The following is a 12,221-nucleotide window of genomic DNA, read 5'->3' as shown; positions in this document are numbered from 1 at the left end:
TACAATATATGTTGTATGTTTTTAGTGAAAGAAAAATAAAATTATTTAATCCTTTTTTCAAATAAATGACATGCAAATACTGATGTGATAAGTATGATAGGTATGATAATAAGACCCATGTGAAGGTAATTGTTTTTAGCTACTAAATATGTATTCTTCAAATTTTATGTTCATGGAATACAACGTAGTGAAACAAATAAATTTTCAAAAATGCGCTAATTTATTTTACGATAAACATGACATAAAAACAAAATAATTTTACACGCTATTTAAATAAAACTTTAAATAATGTGTTACTTATTCTCCACATAGATTTTCCGTAGGGTAATACTCTTCATATAATTTAACAAACTTGTCTAAAGGACAAAATTCATCACAGGCTGGCAGTTTCAACAATTGTGGGCCGTCATCGTTGTAGTAATTTTGGTAATAAATCTGCAAAAACATTACGAAATATACTAGTTGGAAAAATATAACACCAACCCTATCTACCTTAAAGCCGATTACGTTGTTAATATTATGTACTTCAAAAGTAATAAAGGAGCCATAATTTGGTATTTTGTCATCGAAAATATCCAACGTTATCATCATCTGTGCAATATTGTTTTCGTGAGCTGAATAAAGGTACAGTTTCTTCTTAAATTCGTTTTTGGGATCTTCTTTTGTCTTGGCAATGGTATCATCAACAATCTTCTGAATCAAATAACCTATGGCAAAAATATTTATTATGCTTTTAACTCAATGATTAACAGTTTAAATTACCTGCAGCCATTCGTTTTAAATTAGTTGTAGCAACAGATACATAATATTCTTTTACAGACAACTCTATAATTTTTTCTGGCCAAATTTTGTCCAACCATGCTGGAAGTTTTAAGCCAAACTCAACCTGTAAATGACACATATTTTGGCATAAGCACGGAGAATTGCCATATTATCAACTTTTGTTTACTTACTTCAGTAGAAATTCCGAAGTACATGTTGTATATTTCTTGAAAACTAGTAACATTTAGTCCTGAATTTTCTGAAATATATTCGAAAATATCACGGTAGTTCTGGAACTCCGCCTGTTGCTTATCTGAATATCTATTTTCGTCATACTCCTTCAGATATGTAGGACATTCGATACCCATCAGCAATGGATCCTTGTTTCTTGGCTGGTAATTGTAAGGGATTGCCTGCCAATCCAAACGACTCCAAACTTCCTCGCCTCTGGGCGGAAATAGTCCGGCGAGGGCGTACAAAAGTGACGCCTTGGTGCGGTTGTAATCCGAAGATCTGGCATCCACCAATTGGGGATAGACATCATTGCCCAAAAATTCACCATACTTTTCCCTCAGTTGTACCCCTATACTGAACTCTTTCGCCTTTCCAGCCTAAATAAAATTAACTGTCATTAGTTTCTGTTAATGAGCACCTGTATCACAAATTGTTGTTTTGGTCGTTAGTTAATTAGGGTCTTGGGAGTAATAATTTGCTTTCATGATAATAAACATCGTTATGAAAATTACGAGATCATTTTGAATACAACGACCCAATAATTAACGCATATTTAGAGGTCGAAGAACAATATGAATATGTTTTAAGGATGAGTTCCGGAATTTAATTTTTTTAATTATTTTCGTCTGTATTTTGTTTCAGTCTAGCCATCAATCTATTTAGTCAACAAATAATAATAATAATAAAATTACAAAAACTTACATTAGTAAGTTGACCAAGTCCTATTGGGTAATACGTTTTATTGTAATAAGGGTCTTTTGGATATAATTCAGCCTTGCTGTCTGCTGTTCTGTTTCCATGTCGAAAAAGCTGAAATGAGGCAGTATTTTTATTAATATTCATTAATGTTTATATATTTTATATGTATATCTTTTATAACATAGGATTAGCTCTTATAGCGAACATGATTAGATTAAAATTTCTAGACAATAATGGAGATTGTTGATTGATTTGTTTAGTCTCAATTTTTTATGAGAATTTGTAGCAAATTTTATTTTATTTATTTATTTTCTTTTCGAACTATCAGAAATCCAAATAATATCTCCACCAGTCCAAAAATATTCAATCAATAAATTATATTTTATCTATTTAATTAATAATAATTACTATTTTTTTTTAATTTAATTGAAAAATTTTTATTAGAATTATACAAAAATTATTCTGTAAAATACAAACAATAATGGATTTACTCACAACATGCGCCAAAATTAGAGTCTCTTCATCTGAATTTCCACAGCTTCTGGCGGTAACACCATAAACAACATACAGGAACAATACTAAACTACCCAACGTATACATTGTTGAATCTAGAGTAATTTTGTAATTAAAAATGTATTCGTTATATAGCAATCAGCGAGACATTGATAAAACCTAATGTTTACAATGTACAATTTTCGGTGATTAACTGGATTTGAGACTTGTGAGTTTATATACTGGTGTTAATTAAAAATTAAAAATTAATTAGGGTAAGATAACTCCATGTAACGATACGAAAAATTCGACTAAATTAGTAAATTCCACGAAATATTGGATAATTTTTTCACATAATATTTAAATGGGAGTAAAATATAAATTTTTAATTTTTTGGTAAATTTAGGTAATTGTATTATATACAATATACTAATTAGAGTGATTTATGGCTGTATTTATATTTATCTGGTATGTTTAAATAATTTAACCAAAGATATTTTGGTGCTTATCACCCCTTCAATTAATTTCACGGTTGAAACTTACATAATAAAATTTTGCCTTGCACACTCAAACTACGCGTTGTAAGATCTCTTTTATTACTTTTATCTTTATCTTCTTACAAATATGTTTATTTTTTCATTCAAAATAATACAAACTGTTGCTCAACTCTTTCAATATTTTATTAATAATCTAAAATTAAAATGAGGATGTATTTAAAAATTAAACAAACAATTTATTTTGATTTATTTATTTATATAATTGTGTCACAACATTTCAATAACCACAGGCATTTTCAATTGGGAAATATTCTTCATACAAAGAATTAAACTGGTCAAGTGGACAAAACTCGTCGCATCCGGGCAACTTCATCAATTTTGGTTCGCTCGATTCATAATTTTGATAATAAATCTGAAAATAAATAAATATTAAGTACAATAAGCATAACATAATATTAATTTTTATATGTTACTTTTAAGCCATATACGCCGCTGATCTTGTGAAGTTCGAAGATCACATAAGAACCGTAGTTAGGAATAATTTCATCAAACACTCCCAGCGTGATTAGAAGGTGAGAAATGTTAGTTTCATGGGCTGAGTACAAATATAACTTCTTCTTGAATTCATCATCTGGATCTTCTTTGATTTTATTTTTGGAATCTTGCACAATCTTCTTTAAAAAATAACCTAAAGGAAAAGGTGATTTATAAAAGATTTGAACAAAGGAAATAAACCATACCTGAAGTCAACGATCTTAATTCTGTAGTTGCAGTTGCTATATGATATTCTTTTACGGCTAATTCAATTATTATATCTGGCCAGACTTTCTTTAGCCACTCTGGCTGTTCCAAACCAAATTCCACCTTTAATATATTAAAGTTTAATTCAAGAAACGAGTTTAATTTAAAGCAGCTTACTTCAGTCGATATACCAAAATATAAATTGAAAATATCTTCAAAACTAGTAACATTAAGCCCAGAATTTTCTGAAATATATTCAAATTGTTCCTTGTGCAAATCATATTCTGCTTGATACTTTGGCAAGTATTTGTTCTCCTCGTACAACTTCTTATAATTCGGGCATCCGATTCCATAAAGTACCTAAATAAAACTGTGCATAAAACGACCAAGAATTGTTTTCAATTAAGTTAACCTCGTCCTTATCAATTGGCCAATAATTTATGGGGATTGCTTGCCAAGCCAAAGAGTCACTCCAAACTTCTGATCCAGTCGGAGGCGAAAGACCAGCTAAACAATACAATAAAGAATCTTTCGTTCTGTTGTAGTTTGTCGATCTTGCATCAATCATGTTAGGGTAAAGGGTTTCGCCCAAAAATTCATTGTACCTATCTCTTAACTGGACACCAATTTGGTATTCCTTAAGTTTGCCAGCCTAAAATAACAAATATAAATATCGAAATAATTAGTTATTTATTTAATCTTAACATGCAAAAAATTAGTGTTTTTGAACACTTGAAAAGATAACTGACATGTGTAGGTATTATCATATATCAATTACTATTATTAACTAAATAGACTAATTTGCACACTTTAAAATATAATATATTCATATTTTAATCTAATCATTCTTTTGTTATAATGAACAAATAGATTCCAACAAACACATTTAGGTAAATATGAAGATGTCTGTAAATAATATGAAACAATTATTTTTAAGTTATTGCTTACGTTTGTTAGCTGTCCCAGGCCAATCGGAAAATAAGTTTTGTTGTAATAGGGATCTTTGGGGTACAGTTCCAATTTACCATGCGCCGTTCTGTTCCCATGCCTAAAAAGCTATTTTAATAATAAGATTTTCATATAGCCTCTCTTAAACTTGCCAGAAACAAAATAAATTTATATTGTTGAATGGAAAAACAAAATTTAATTTTTTCTGAATAAATTAATGACAAAGAGTTTTAGAGTAATTCTATAAAATATATGAAATATACTTACCACATGGACCAAAACTAGGGTGTCATCGTTTTCATCCGCGCATCTGCCACAAATTAGTCCGCAAACTAACAGTGCTCCGTACCAGAAGTGCATTTTAGCACTACTTCAGCGTTCACGGCAGATTTAGTGACGGTTTTGTCTTACTTTTAAATATATACCCTAAAGGCACGTGTCCGACTGGTAGTCATCTTTGTACTCAAATGGTAAATTATAAAAAATGGATATATATTTCACTAATTGACGAGTAGATTATCAAAATAAAATTAGGAATGATTAATTTTTAATAGATTATCAGGTCACATTATGATCGGGATGATAATGCGTAAGGAACTTGAAACCCAGTTTAACAAGTTCGTTAATCACTTTTTAACAGGTAGTAAGAACTGAATAAGTAATAATTTAAGGTTTTTTCGTTTAAATTTTAAATTAAATAGGAGCAAATGCATTATATATATATATATATATATATATATATATATTAAATATTAAATTTATTCTATTATAATTCTGTATTATAAAAGTAATTTTAATAGTTATAAATATAATTTATAATTTTAACAATATAGTAATAAAAATTTGGAATTTTATTTCTTTATTTAGGGAAAATAAACTTCAAAATATTATTTATTTAAAAAAATCATCCGTTTATATAGTTTAAAAAATATTAAATAAATAAAAGCTGTTTAGCAATTTAAATAAATGTGAATTAAACTTTAAAATTCTAATACAGATGCTCATAAATATGTAAATATAGATCTCGTGACTTCAATTTCGGCAGTTATCAAACCTGTTTGAAATTTCATTTTCTATTCGAGTTTAAAAAGAAATTTAAATAATTTTTTGCATTAGCCCAAAATTTTATTAGAAACTAACGAATGTGGACCGAACTTTTTTTAAATGGATCAATGAATAAAAAAATTCCTAATTTAGTTTCATAATTTTTTTAAACAATAATAATTAATAAATAAAATTAATAAAATGTTTCTTTAAAGTGTTTGTCTAATAGTAAACAATATAGCTTCTTCTTCTTCAAAATAAAATTAAAAGGTGACACTATAAAATACTATGAAAGGTGTTTCACGAAATTGAGCTTAACACAATTATCAATATTTTAAAATTAACTTAACTTTTATCTAATAATTTAGGATTGACATTGTATAAAATAAAACACATAATCAATTAAAAACATTTTCATTTAATATACTTTCCATCATATCACAACAATTAGAAAAAACACTAATATTTTAAAAGATGTGAATTCATATAAATAAATATATGATGAACTTTTTTGAAGTAATCTATTTAAACAAGAAACTGAAAAAGAAAAAGGAGCATTAGTACTATAATAAAAATATTTGACTCAAAAATATTGTTATATAATTTACCTATAAGGATAACCCTGTGTTTTTGTCCTAAAAACTGACAACAACAGTGAAAAGAACACTGAGACCAAAATCAAACCAGCAACAGCCAAGAACTTCTTCCTCTTGTGGTCACCTTTAATTTTGGTTGCTTCAGTCAGGCAAATTACGCCAATAACAACGCCCGCATCTATTGAAAACATTAAGGAAAGCATCCATAAATTAATTGTTTTGAAGTTTAAAATAAGAGTACAATTAACTACAAAAGGATACTTAATAACATAACAATATAAGTCTCAATAACAAATTGTCCCTGTGAGGAACCATGTATGTAAGCAATCTGGCCATTTTGGTTTTTGTGCATAAATGGAGGCCCTCTTATGTGGTTCCACATCTGTCCTGAGGTCATAGCTAATGTAAAGAATAATGCTCCAACACCCCACATTGTCTTGTTATACAAGAATTCCAGGTTGTTCCTTCTTAAGTACAAAATGATGGCCACAAATGAAAATACTAAAATTAAAGCAAATGTACCCATGTAGTTTGGTGGACGGAATACGCGGATCTACAAAAATAATCTCATAAGAATTCAACAAATAAACTTATTGGAAAACAGTACTTGAACATCAGTTCTTTCAGCAATCCATTTGGCAATAGTTTCGGCAGCAAATCCAATTCTTTGTATGTCCATGGTGTCAGGACCCTTTGGTTTACCCTTTGCTGGGAAGTGCATGAAAACTGGGGCTGTATTTAATCGTAACATTTGGAATAGGTCTGATCCTTCATCAAAGTCAACAATACCAAAGAATAGTTTATTGGAATAGGATTGAGAGTATCGGTATGATGAGGCCACAATGGTGTACTCGTCGTGAGCTTGTCTGCACACCATACATTGTCTCTGTGATGCCATTGCGGTAAACATTATCACAACAGAGTAGTTCCTTGGCGTGGACTTGACAAATTCGCGGAACTTGTTGGCGTTAAACTTTAAAATCGTTCGTTTATTCGTCATATCTGTGAGCTGTTGGACTCTTTCCGCCAAGGTGGACGCCTAAAATGCCCCTTGTGATATTTTTCTATTAAATGTGCCATTTATACTGTACCTGGCGTCTTGCTTGAGCATCAACATGATACAATACAATTGTGGCTAAGAGTAATATACTCAATTTTAACATCTGCATTTGTAAGTTTATTAAAAACACAGCCCCGGTGAAAATATATTTTTGCTTGTGTTGGAATGTCAAATATGTCAACGTGTAAACTCCCAGTTGGCAGTTCAAAAACCCACTTTAACCAACCGCGTGATTTAAAAATTTTCCTTCAGAATAAATTAAATTAAGACGAAATACTTGAATAAATTTATTACTGATAACTAAAACGTTTTATCTAAATTTTTAGTGTTTATAATATAAGAAAAATACATAGTAGAATCATAGGAAATTATTGCCAACGTTATATAAATAAAATCCCTAGAAAATGATTCTAGAACAGAGCCGTACTTTAATTTTTGTTCATTGTTTTTTTATTTGATTATTGTTATTATTTTTTTACTTATAAATAAATAAAACATTATTTTTACTGTTTCAACATTTATATTTTAATTATATTGCAAATATAAAACGGAAACATCGATATGATAACCAAATTTAGGTAAAGAAATCAAAAAATGCTTTAATCTAAATAAGACTTTGTAAGGTTTAATGAAACGCTGTCTTGAACATAATCCAAAAGCGGATCCATTGTGTCAACAACATATTTCATCGAACACAATCCATTTACCGTATTAACTTTGTCTAGCGTTTGTGAAACGGTTTCCAGAATTTTAAATTTTTCAGCTTCTAAATCATTTTCACCTTCTCTAGCTGACGCCTCATCCCCATCTAAAAAATAGTGTTAATAGAAACAAAAAAATAAAAAAAAAACAACCACATACTTTCAGGGTGTGATTTACAAATTGGTGGAATTTCGAACAAAGTCCTGTGTAAAGGATGCACTGTTTGCATATGCCTGGACCATTCGGCTGCTTCATCTAAAATGATTGGTAATGAGACAGTTCCCAAAAGTTCTTCGAAAATTTGCTCTCTCTCGGAATGGGTTAATGTAATGTCTTCGTGACCTAAATGTGTTTTAGTGAGGTGTACCAAATAATTCGTGGCGGTCGGAATAACGACGATATTGGCTGGACAGACGTTATAAATTACATTTGTACCAATAATCGTTGGTTTTATTGAATGATGACAATTATATGTCAAATTACCAATCCTTTTTGCACACGAAAGTTGATAGTGGGTGCCTGTGTCTAACTCTAATTGTCGCTTCCACACATCGAACTTGGCAAATTTTTTAAACTGAACGTTTTGAAACTCGAACTTTAACTTGTGAACAACTTTGAAATGTTTCAAAACATTTTTCAGATATCTATCTTTATAAAAGCACAACGGGCATTGATATATGAAAGTGTATCTTGTATCTAACACATTGAATTCTTGAGGTTCTTGTTCACTTTCAAAGAAACTTTTTTCATTTTCTGATAAATATGAATTTTCAGGAAATTCTGGTTTTATTTCCGATCCGTCAGATGCATCTGTCTGAGTATTTTTGGACATCTGTAAAGAATTTTGCTTAGTTATAACTGATTAATGAGTAAAAAACCTCAAACATACCTTGAAAATATTTTGTGATCTAATCACAACGGAATAAACATTAAGAATGAAATTTACTGGTATACCATTTTAGTTTTGTTTTACAAATCATGGCAAATTGGATTGAAAACTAATAAATTCAGACAGGGGAAGTGATCATATATCTTATTCACTTTTGTTCATTGTTTTGCATGGATGCAAAAAGGACAACTGTTGGACACGCCCCAAAACCAGTGTAGACTAATGTTTAATGAGCGCTTAAATGAGATAGAAAGGGACCATACTATAAGTTTGATGTTCGGTCTGTAACAGATATACAGTTACACCTTAAATGCCATAATTGCATGCATTGCATAACAACAGAGGGTAGGTAGGTAGGCGGAATTAAAGATGTAGTGGTTCGTGAGCAAGAAAGAGGGAATCATTGTCTATGAGAGATAGTGTTACCCAGAACTTCAAGCAATATTGGACGCGAAATGTAACTGCAAGCCTATCCCTGACAGGGTTTATAATTAATTGCAGTTAGGCTGCTGTCTCTTTCCAACGTTTTCTAATCTATACACTGAGCAAGTCACCCAGCTCTAAGTGAGAGGAGTAGAGGAATATTGCATAGTGTTACTTCCTGTTTGTGTACTCGATTTTATTAGACTGGCTCTATCCCATACCAAGGAAAACTACCACAAATGAAGACCGACCTTTGTGATTGTAAGCAAATAAGTATACTAAACACAACTGGATGGTCAGCGAGGAAACGCTACAAGAGCTTGTATCGCTCTACATGACCTACAATCATTTGATTGTGACCACTGGATGGTTGAATGGAAATCACTAGATGAAAATAGAATTGGGTTGTACAAAAATGAACGACGAGTTCACTTCTGGTACAGACGAGGTGTTCCATGAAATCGTCGAAATGGAATTTGATACTTGACTGGTCTGATATACACAAGGGACATTGTTAATGGTATACTATCAAATTTTTAGCTGCTGCCTGCAAAAACTTTTGTTAATGATAATGCTTGTTCACATTGCTTAGGGCTTAAAACGAAGATAATTCAGTCCTTATAAACTTCCCCCAAGGTCACCTGACCTAAATCCTATCGAGGATACATGGGATATATTATAATATTTAACATTTTAAACAGTTGCCACAATAATGACCACTACTGTTAAAATTCCCATCAATGTTCAGGATTATATGTAGTTAATATTAATACCCAGATCAAATTTGGCAACGCAGCTCGTTAAGATTGTCTCAAAAACTGAATATTTGACCACGTTAAAACATTACTACATAATTAAAAGACCATTACCACATAAGGAACAACGCAATCAAATACAATTCGATCGTGATACATAAACAAGATAAAACATCTGACCCCTTCCAGTCACAAATAACAATTGTCCATCCATTCCAACGGATATTTCGAATTGTTAACACGTGAAAAGATGGCCCAGAAAATTCAAAACGTTCTTAAGAACGCGGACGCGGTTTGCTTCGACGTCGATTCGACCGTGATTCGAGAGGAGGGTATCGATGAGTTGGCGAAATTCTGTAAAAAGGGCACCGAGGTCGCTAATTTGTGAGTAAATTAAAATAATGGGTTGATTTCGACTTTGACTTACGGTTCAAAACGCTTAAATTTTGTCTAATTGTTCTATATTTAATCTTTTATAAATTTATTTCTATTTTGTTGTAAGGTTTAACATGTTGGTTCGATTAGGTTACAATTTGACAATATCCACTTGCCTGTTGGAATCACCAGTCAGAGCAGTACTCGCCCAAATGTAACCTTATCAATTATATATAAAATGGAGATAAACAGGTCTCTTAAAAATCTTTATTATTATTCACATACTTCTGTCATGTTTCGAAAAAAGATTATAATTTAATAAATTAAATTTTTGAAATTTTTTCTTTTTTATTTAAAAACTAGAAATCGATTTTTCGTCATAAATAATGAATAATTTTTATTCAAAAGTGGATAGTAAAGGAGTTATATATAATATTGGAATTATTAAAAAACAGGATAATTTGTCCCATTTTGACAGTTTATTCCATAGACTACATAATTAAAAAAATAAATTCATAAGAAAAATATAAATTTAAATAGGATTTATAAATTGCATAATTTTTATGAAATTTGGTATGTACCCATTTCAAAGGGTGCTTAATTTAGTGGTGTAGTTAGATTTACTTAGTTAGTTCATGTCTAAAAAATTACTCAGTAGATTTTGGTTTTAGACAAAAAAACGTGACATTTTAAGTAAGTACAAATTTTTATGTGTTAAAATTGAAAAAAAAAAATTGTCAAAATCGGACAAAAAATAAAGATTTTAGGTTTTTTGTATATAATATATTTTCTTAAAATTTTAAGAACCGCCAAGGCTATGACCGGCTCCATGACATTCCAAGAAGCGTTGAAACTGCGACTGGACATCATAAAACCATCCCTCTCCCAAGTAAAAGAATTCATTAAAACCCAACCTCCAACGCTCACCCCCGGTGTTAAGTATGTCCACCGTCACATTTTTCCTTGCCAATCTACAATTTGTCGTTTGTAGGAAATTGGTGGAAAATTTACACAGTCGCAGGATTCCCATTTACCTAATATCCGGCGGATTCAAGTGCATTATCGCACCGATTGCTGCATCATTGAACATTCCATACGAAAATGTTTTTGCAAACCGGATGAAATTTTATTACAACGGTAGAAAGGTACGAAACGCGTATTTATTATTCGTAAGTTGTTATTTTTAGGTGATTATGCCGGATTCGAAGAGAACGAGCCGACTTCAAAAAGCGGCGGAAAGGCGGTGGTGATTAATTATCTGAAGGAGACGTACAACTATAAAAATGTTATTCTTATTGGGGATGGGGCCACCGATCTTGAAGCGTCTCCACCAGCTGATGGTTTCATTGGTAATTTGGAACTAATGAATGAAATTATTTAAAATAATTTTGATTTTATGTTTAGGATATGGCGGAAATGTTATACGTCCAACAGTAAAAGCTAAGGCCAAGTGGTTCGTTACAGATTTCAATGAAATCATCGACGTTCTCAACAGTTAGCTTTTAACTGTGATTGTACTTATAAAAGTTGTTATTTAGGCTACTATGTGTAAAATAAAATATTTTTTATTTGAATTTTTTTATTTATCATTAGACACCATCAATATTTGCTCCCAGATTATATATAAATAAATAATACTGTGAGAATTTACACAGTCAAAAATCTGAAAAAGTTCCTAGAATTCGCTTTATAAATTTACTAAATTATAGTAAATCATCTGCATTTTGTTTTATATGATAATTTAAAGTAATTTGCATCTACTTGTTGGGTGTTTTCCTCAAAGATTTGTCATCATAAATAAATATTAACTTAATTTAATATATTACTACGCATTTCAGATAAAGCAAGTAGAATAAATAAACATTTCAAGGTATATTATTATTAAACTATTTTATAAATTCTCTTTTTCAATAATTCTAAAATAAGTTACACATGTAGTAGAAATTTTAATTTGAAACTGCTTAAATCAAATTTTTATTTCACGATTAATTAAAGATTGTTTAC

General features: G+C 30.4%; 5 protein-coding genes across 6 annotated transcripts; 1 reads left to right on the top strand and 4 right to left on the bottom strand.

Annotated features, from left to right (window-relative positions):
* Positions 1-201: 201 nt before the first annotated feature.
* Positions 202-2,361, bottom strand: LOC109605304 (venom acid phosphatase Acph-1). The gene is made up of 6 exons (XM_020021872.2): positions 2,191-2,361; positions 1,699-1,806; positions 954-1,373; positions 763-886; positions 493-707; positions 202-435 (listed from the first exon to the last, which is right to left on the bottom strand). Exons 1-6 carry the CDS (start codon positions 2,293-2,295, stop codon positions 298-300), a joined length of 1,110 nt encoding a protein of 369 aa, XP_019877431.1. The 5' UTR covers positions 2,296-2,361; the 3' UTR covers positions 202-297.
* A 564-nt stretch (positions 2,362-2,925) lies between these two features.
* LOC109607194 (venom acid phosphatase Acph-1) lies at positions 2,926-4,810 on the bottom strand. Of its 2 annotated transcripts, none has more exons than XM_020023712.1 (7): positions 4,641-4,810; positions 4,374-4,481; positions 3,838-4,077; positions 3,603-3,785; positions 3,425-3,548; positions 3,158-3,372; positions 2,926-3,096 (listed from the first exon to the last, which is right to left on the bottom strand). In XM_020023712.1, exons 1-7 carry the CDS (start codon positions 4,731-4,733, stop codon positions 2,962-2,964), a joined length of 1,098 nt encoding a protein of 365 aa, XP_019879271.1. In that variant the 5' UTR covers positions 4,734-4,810; the 3' UTR covers positions 2,926-2,961. The 2 variants fall into 2 exon arrangements, with proteins under 2 accessions (XP_019879271.1, XP_019879272.1); XM_020023713.1 differs by having other exon boundaries at positions 4,374-4,473; positions 4,641-4,671.
* A 1,005-nt stretch (positions 4,811-5,815) lies between these two features.
* Positions 5,816-7,358, bottom strand: LOC109605305 (tumor suppressor candidate 3). Its single transcript, XM_020021873.2, has 5 exons — positions 7,105-7,358; positions 6,621-7,052; positions 6,275-6,566; positions 6,026-6,191; positions 5,816-5,954 (listed from the first exon to the last, which is right to left on the bottom strand). Exons 1-5 carry the CDS (start codon positions 7,180-7,182, stop codon positions 5,939-5,941), a joined length of 984 nt encoding a protein of 327 aa, XP_019877432.1. The 5' UTR covers positions 7,183-7,358; the 3' UTR covers positions 5,816-5,938.
* A 218-nt stretch (positions 7,359-7,576) lies between these two features.
* LOC109607192 (uncharacterized) lies at positions 7,577-8,931 on the bottom strand. Its single transcript, XM_020023710.2, has 3 exons — positions 8,665-8,931; positions 7,935-8,607; positions 7,577-7,881 (listed from the first exon to the last, which is right to left on the bottom strand). Exons 2-3 carry the CDS (start codon positions 8,605-8,607, stop codon positions 7,673-7,675), a joined length of 882 nt encoding a protein of 293 aa, XP_019879269.1. The 5' UTR covers positions 8,665-8,931; the 3' UTR covers positions 7,577-7,672.
* A 951-nt stretch (positions 8,932-9,882) lies between these two features.
* LOC109605300 (phosphoserine phosphatase) lies at positions 9,883-11,791 on the top strand. Its single transcript, XM_020021867.2, has 5 exons — positions 9,883-10,226; positions 11,022-11,156; positions 11,209-11,354; positions 11,405-11,566; positions 11,622-11,791. Exons 1-5 carry the CDS (start codon positions 10,093-10,095, stop codon positions 11,714-11,716), a joined length of 672 nt encoding a protein of 223 aa, XP_019877426.1. The 5' UTR covers positions 9,883-10,092; the 3' UTR covers positions 11,717-11,791.
* The last annotated feature ends 430 nt before the right edge of the window (positions 11,792-12,221 follow it).

This window comes from Aethina tumida, chromosome 7 (assembly GCF_024364675.1).
Source record: "Aethina tumida isolate Nest 87 chromosome 7, icAetTumi1.1, whole genome shotgun sequence".
Classification (NCBI taxonomy): domain Eukaryota; kingdom Metazoa; phylum Arthropoda; class Insecta; order Coleoptera; family Nitidulidae; genus Aethina; species Aethina tumida.
Note: the sequence above shows the minus strand (reverse complement) of the source record. Positions and strands in the feature narration are given on the sequence as shown.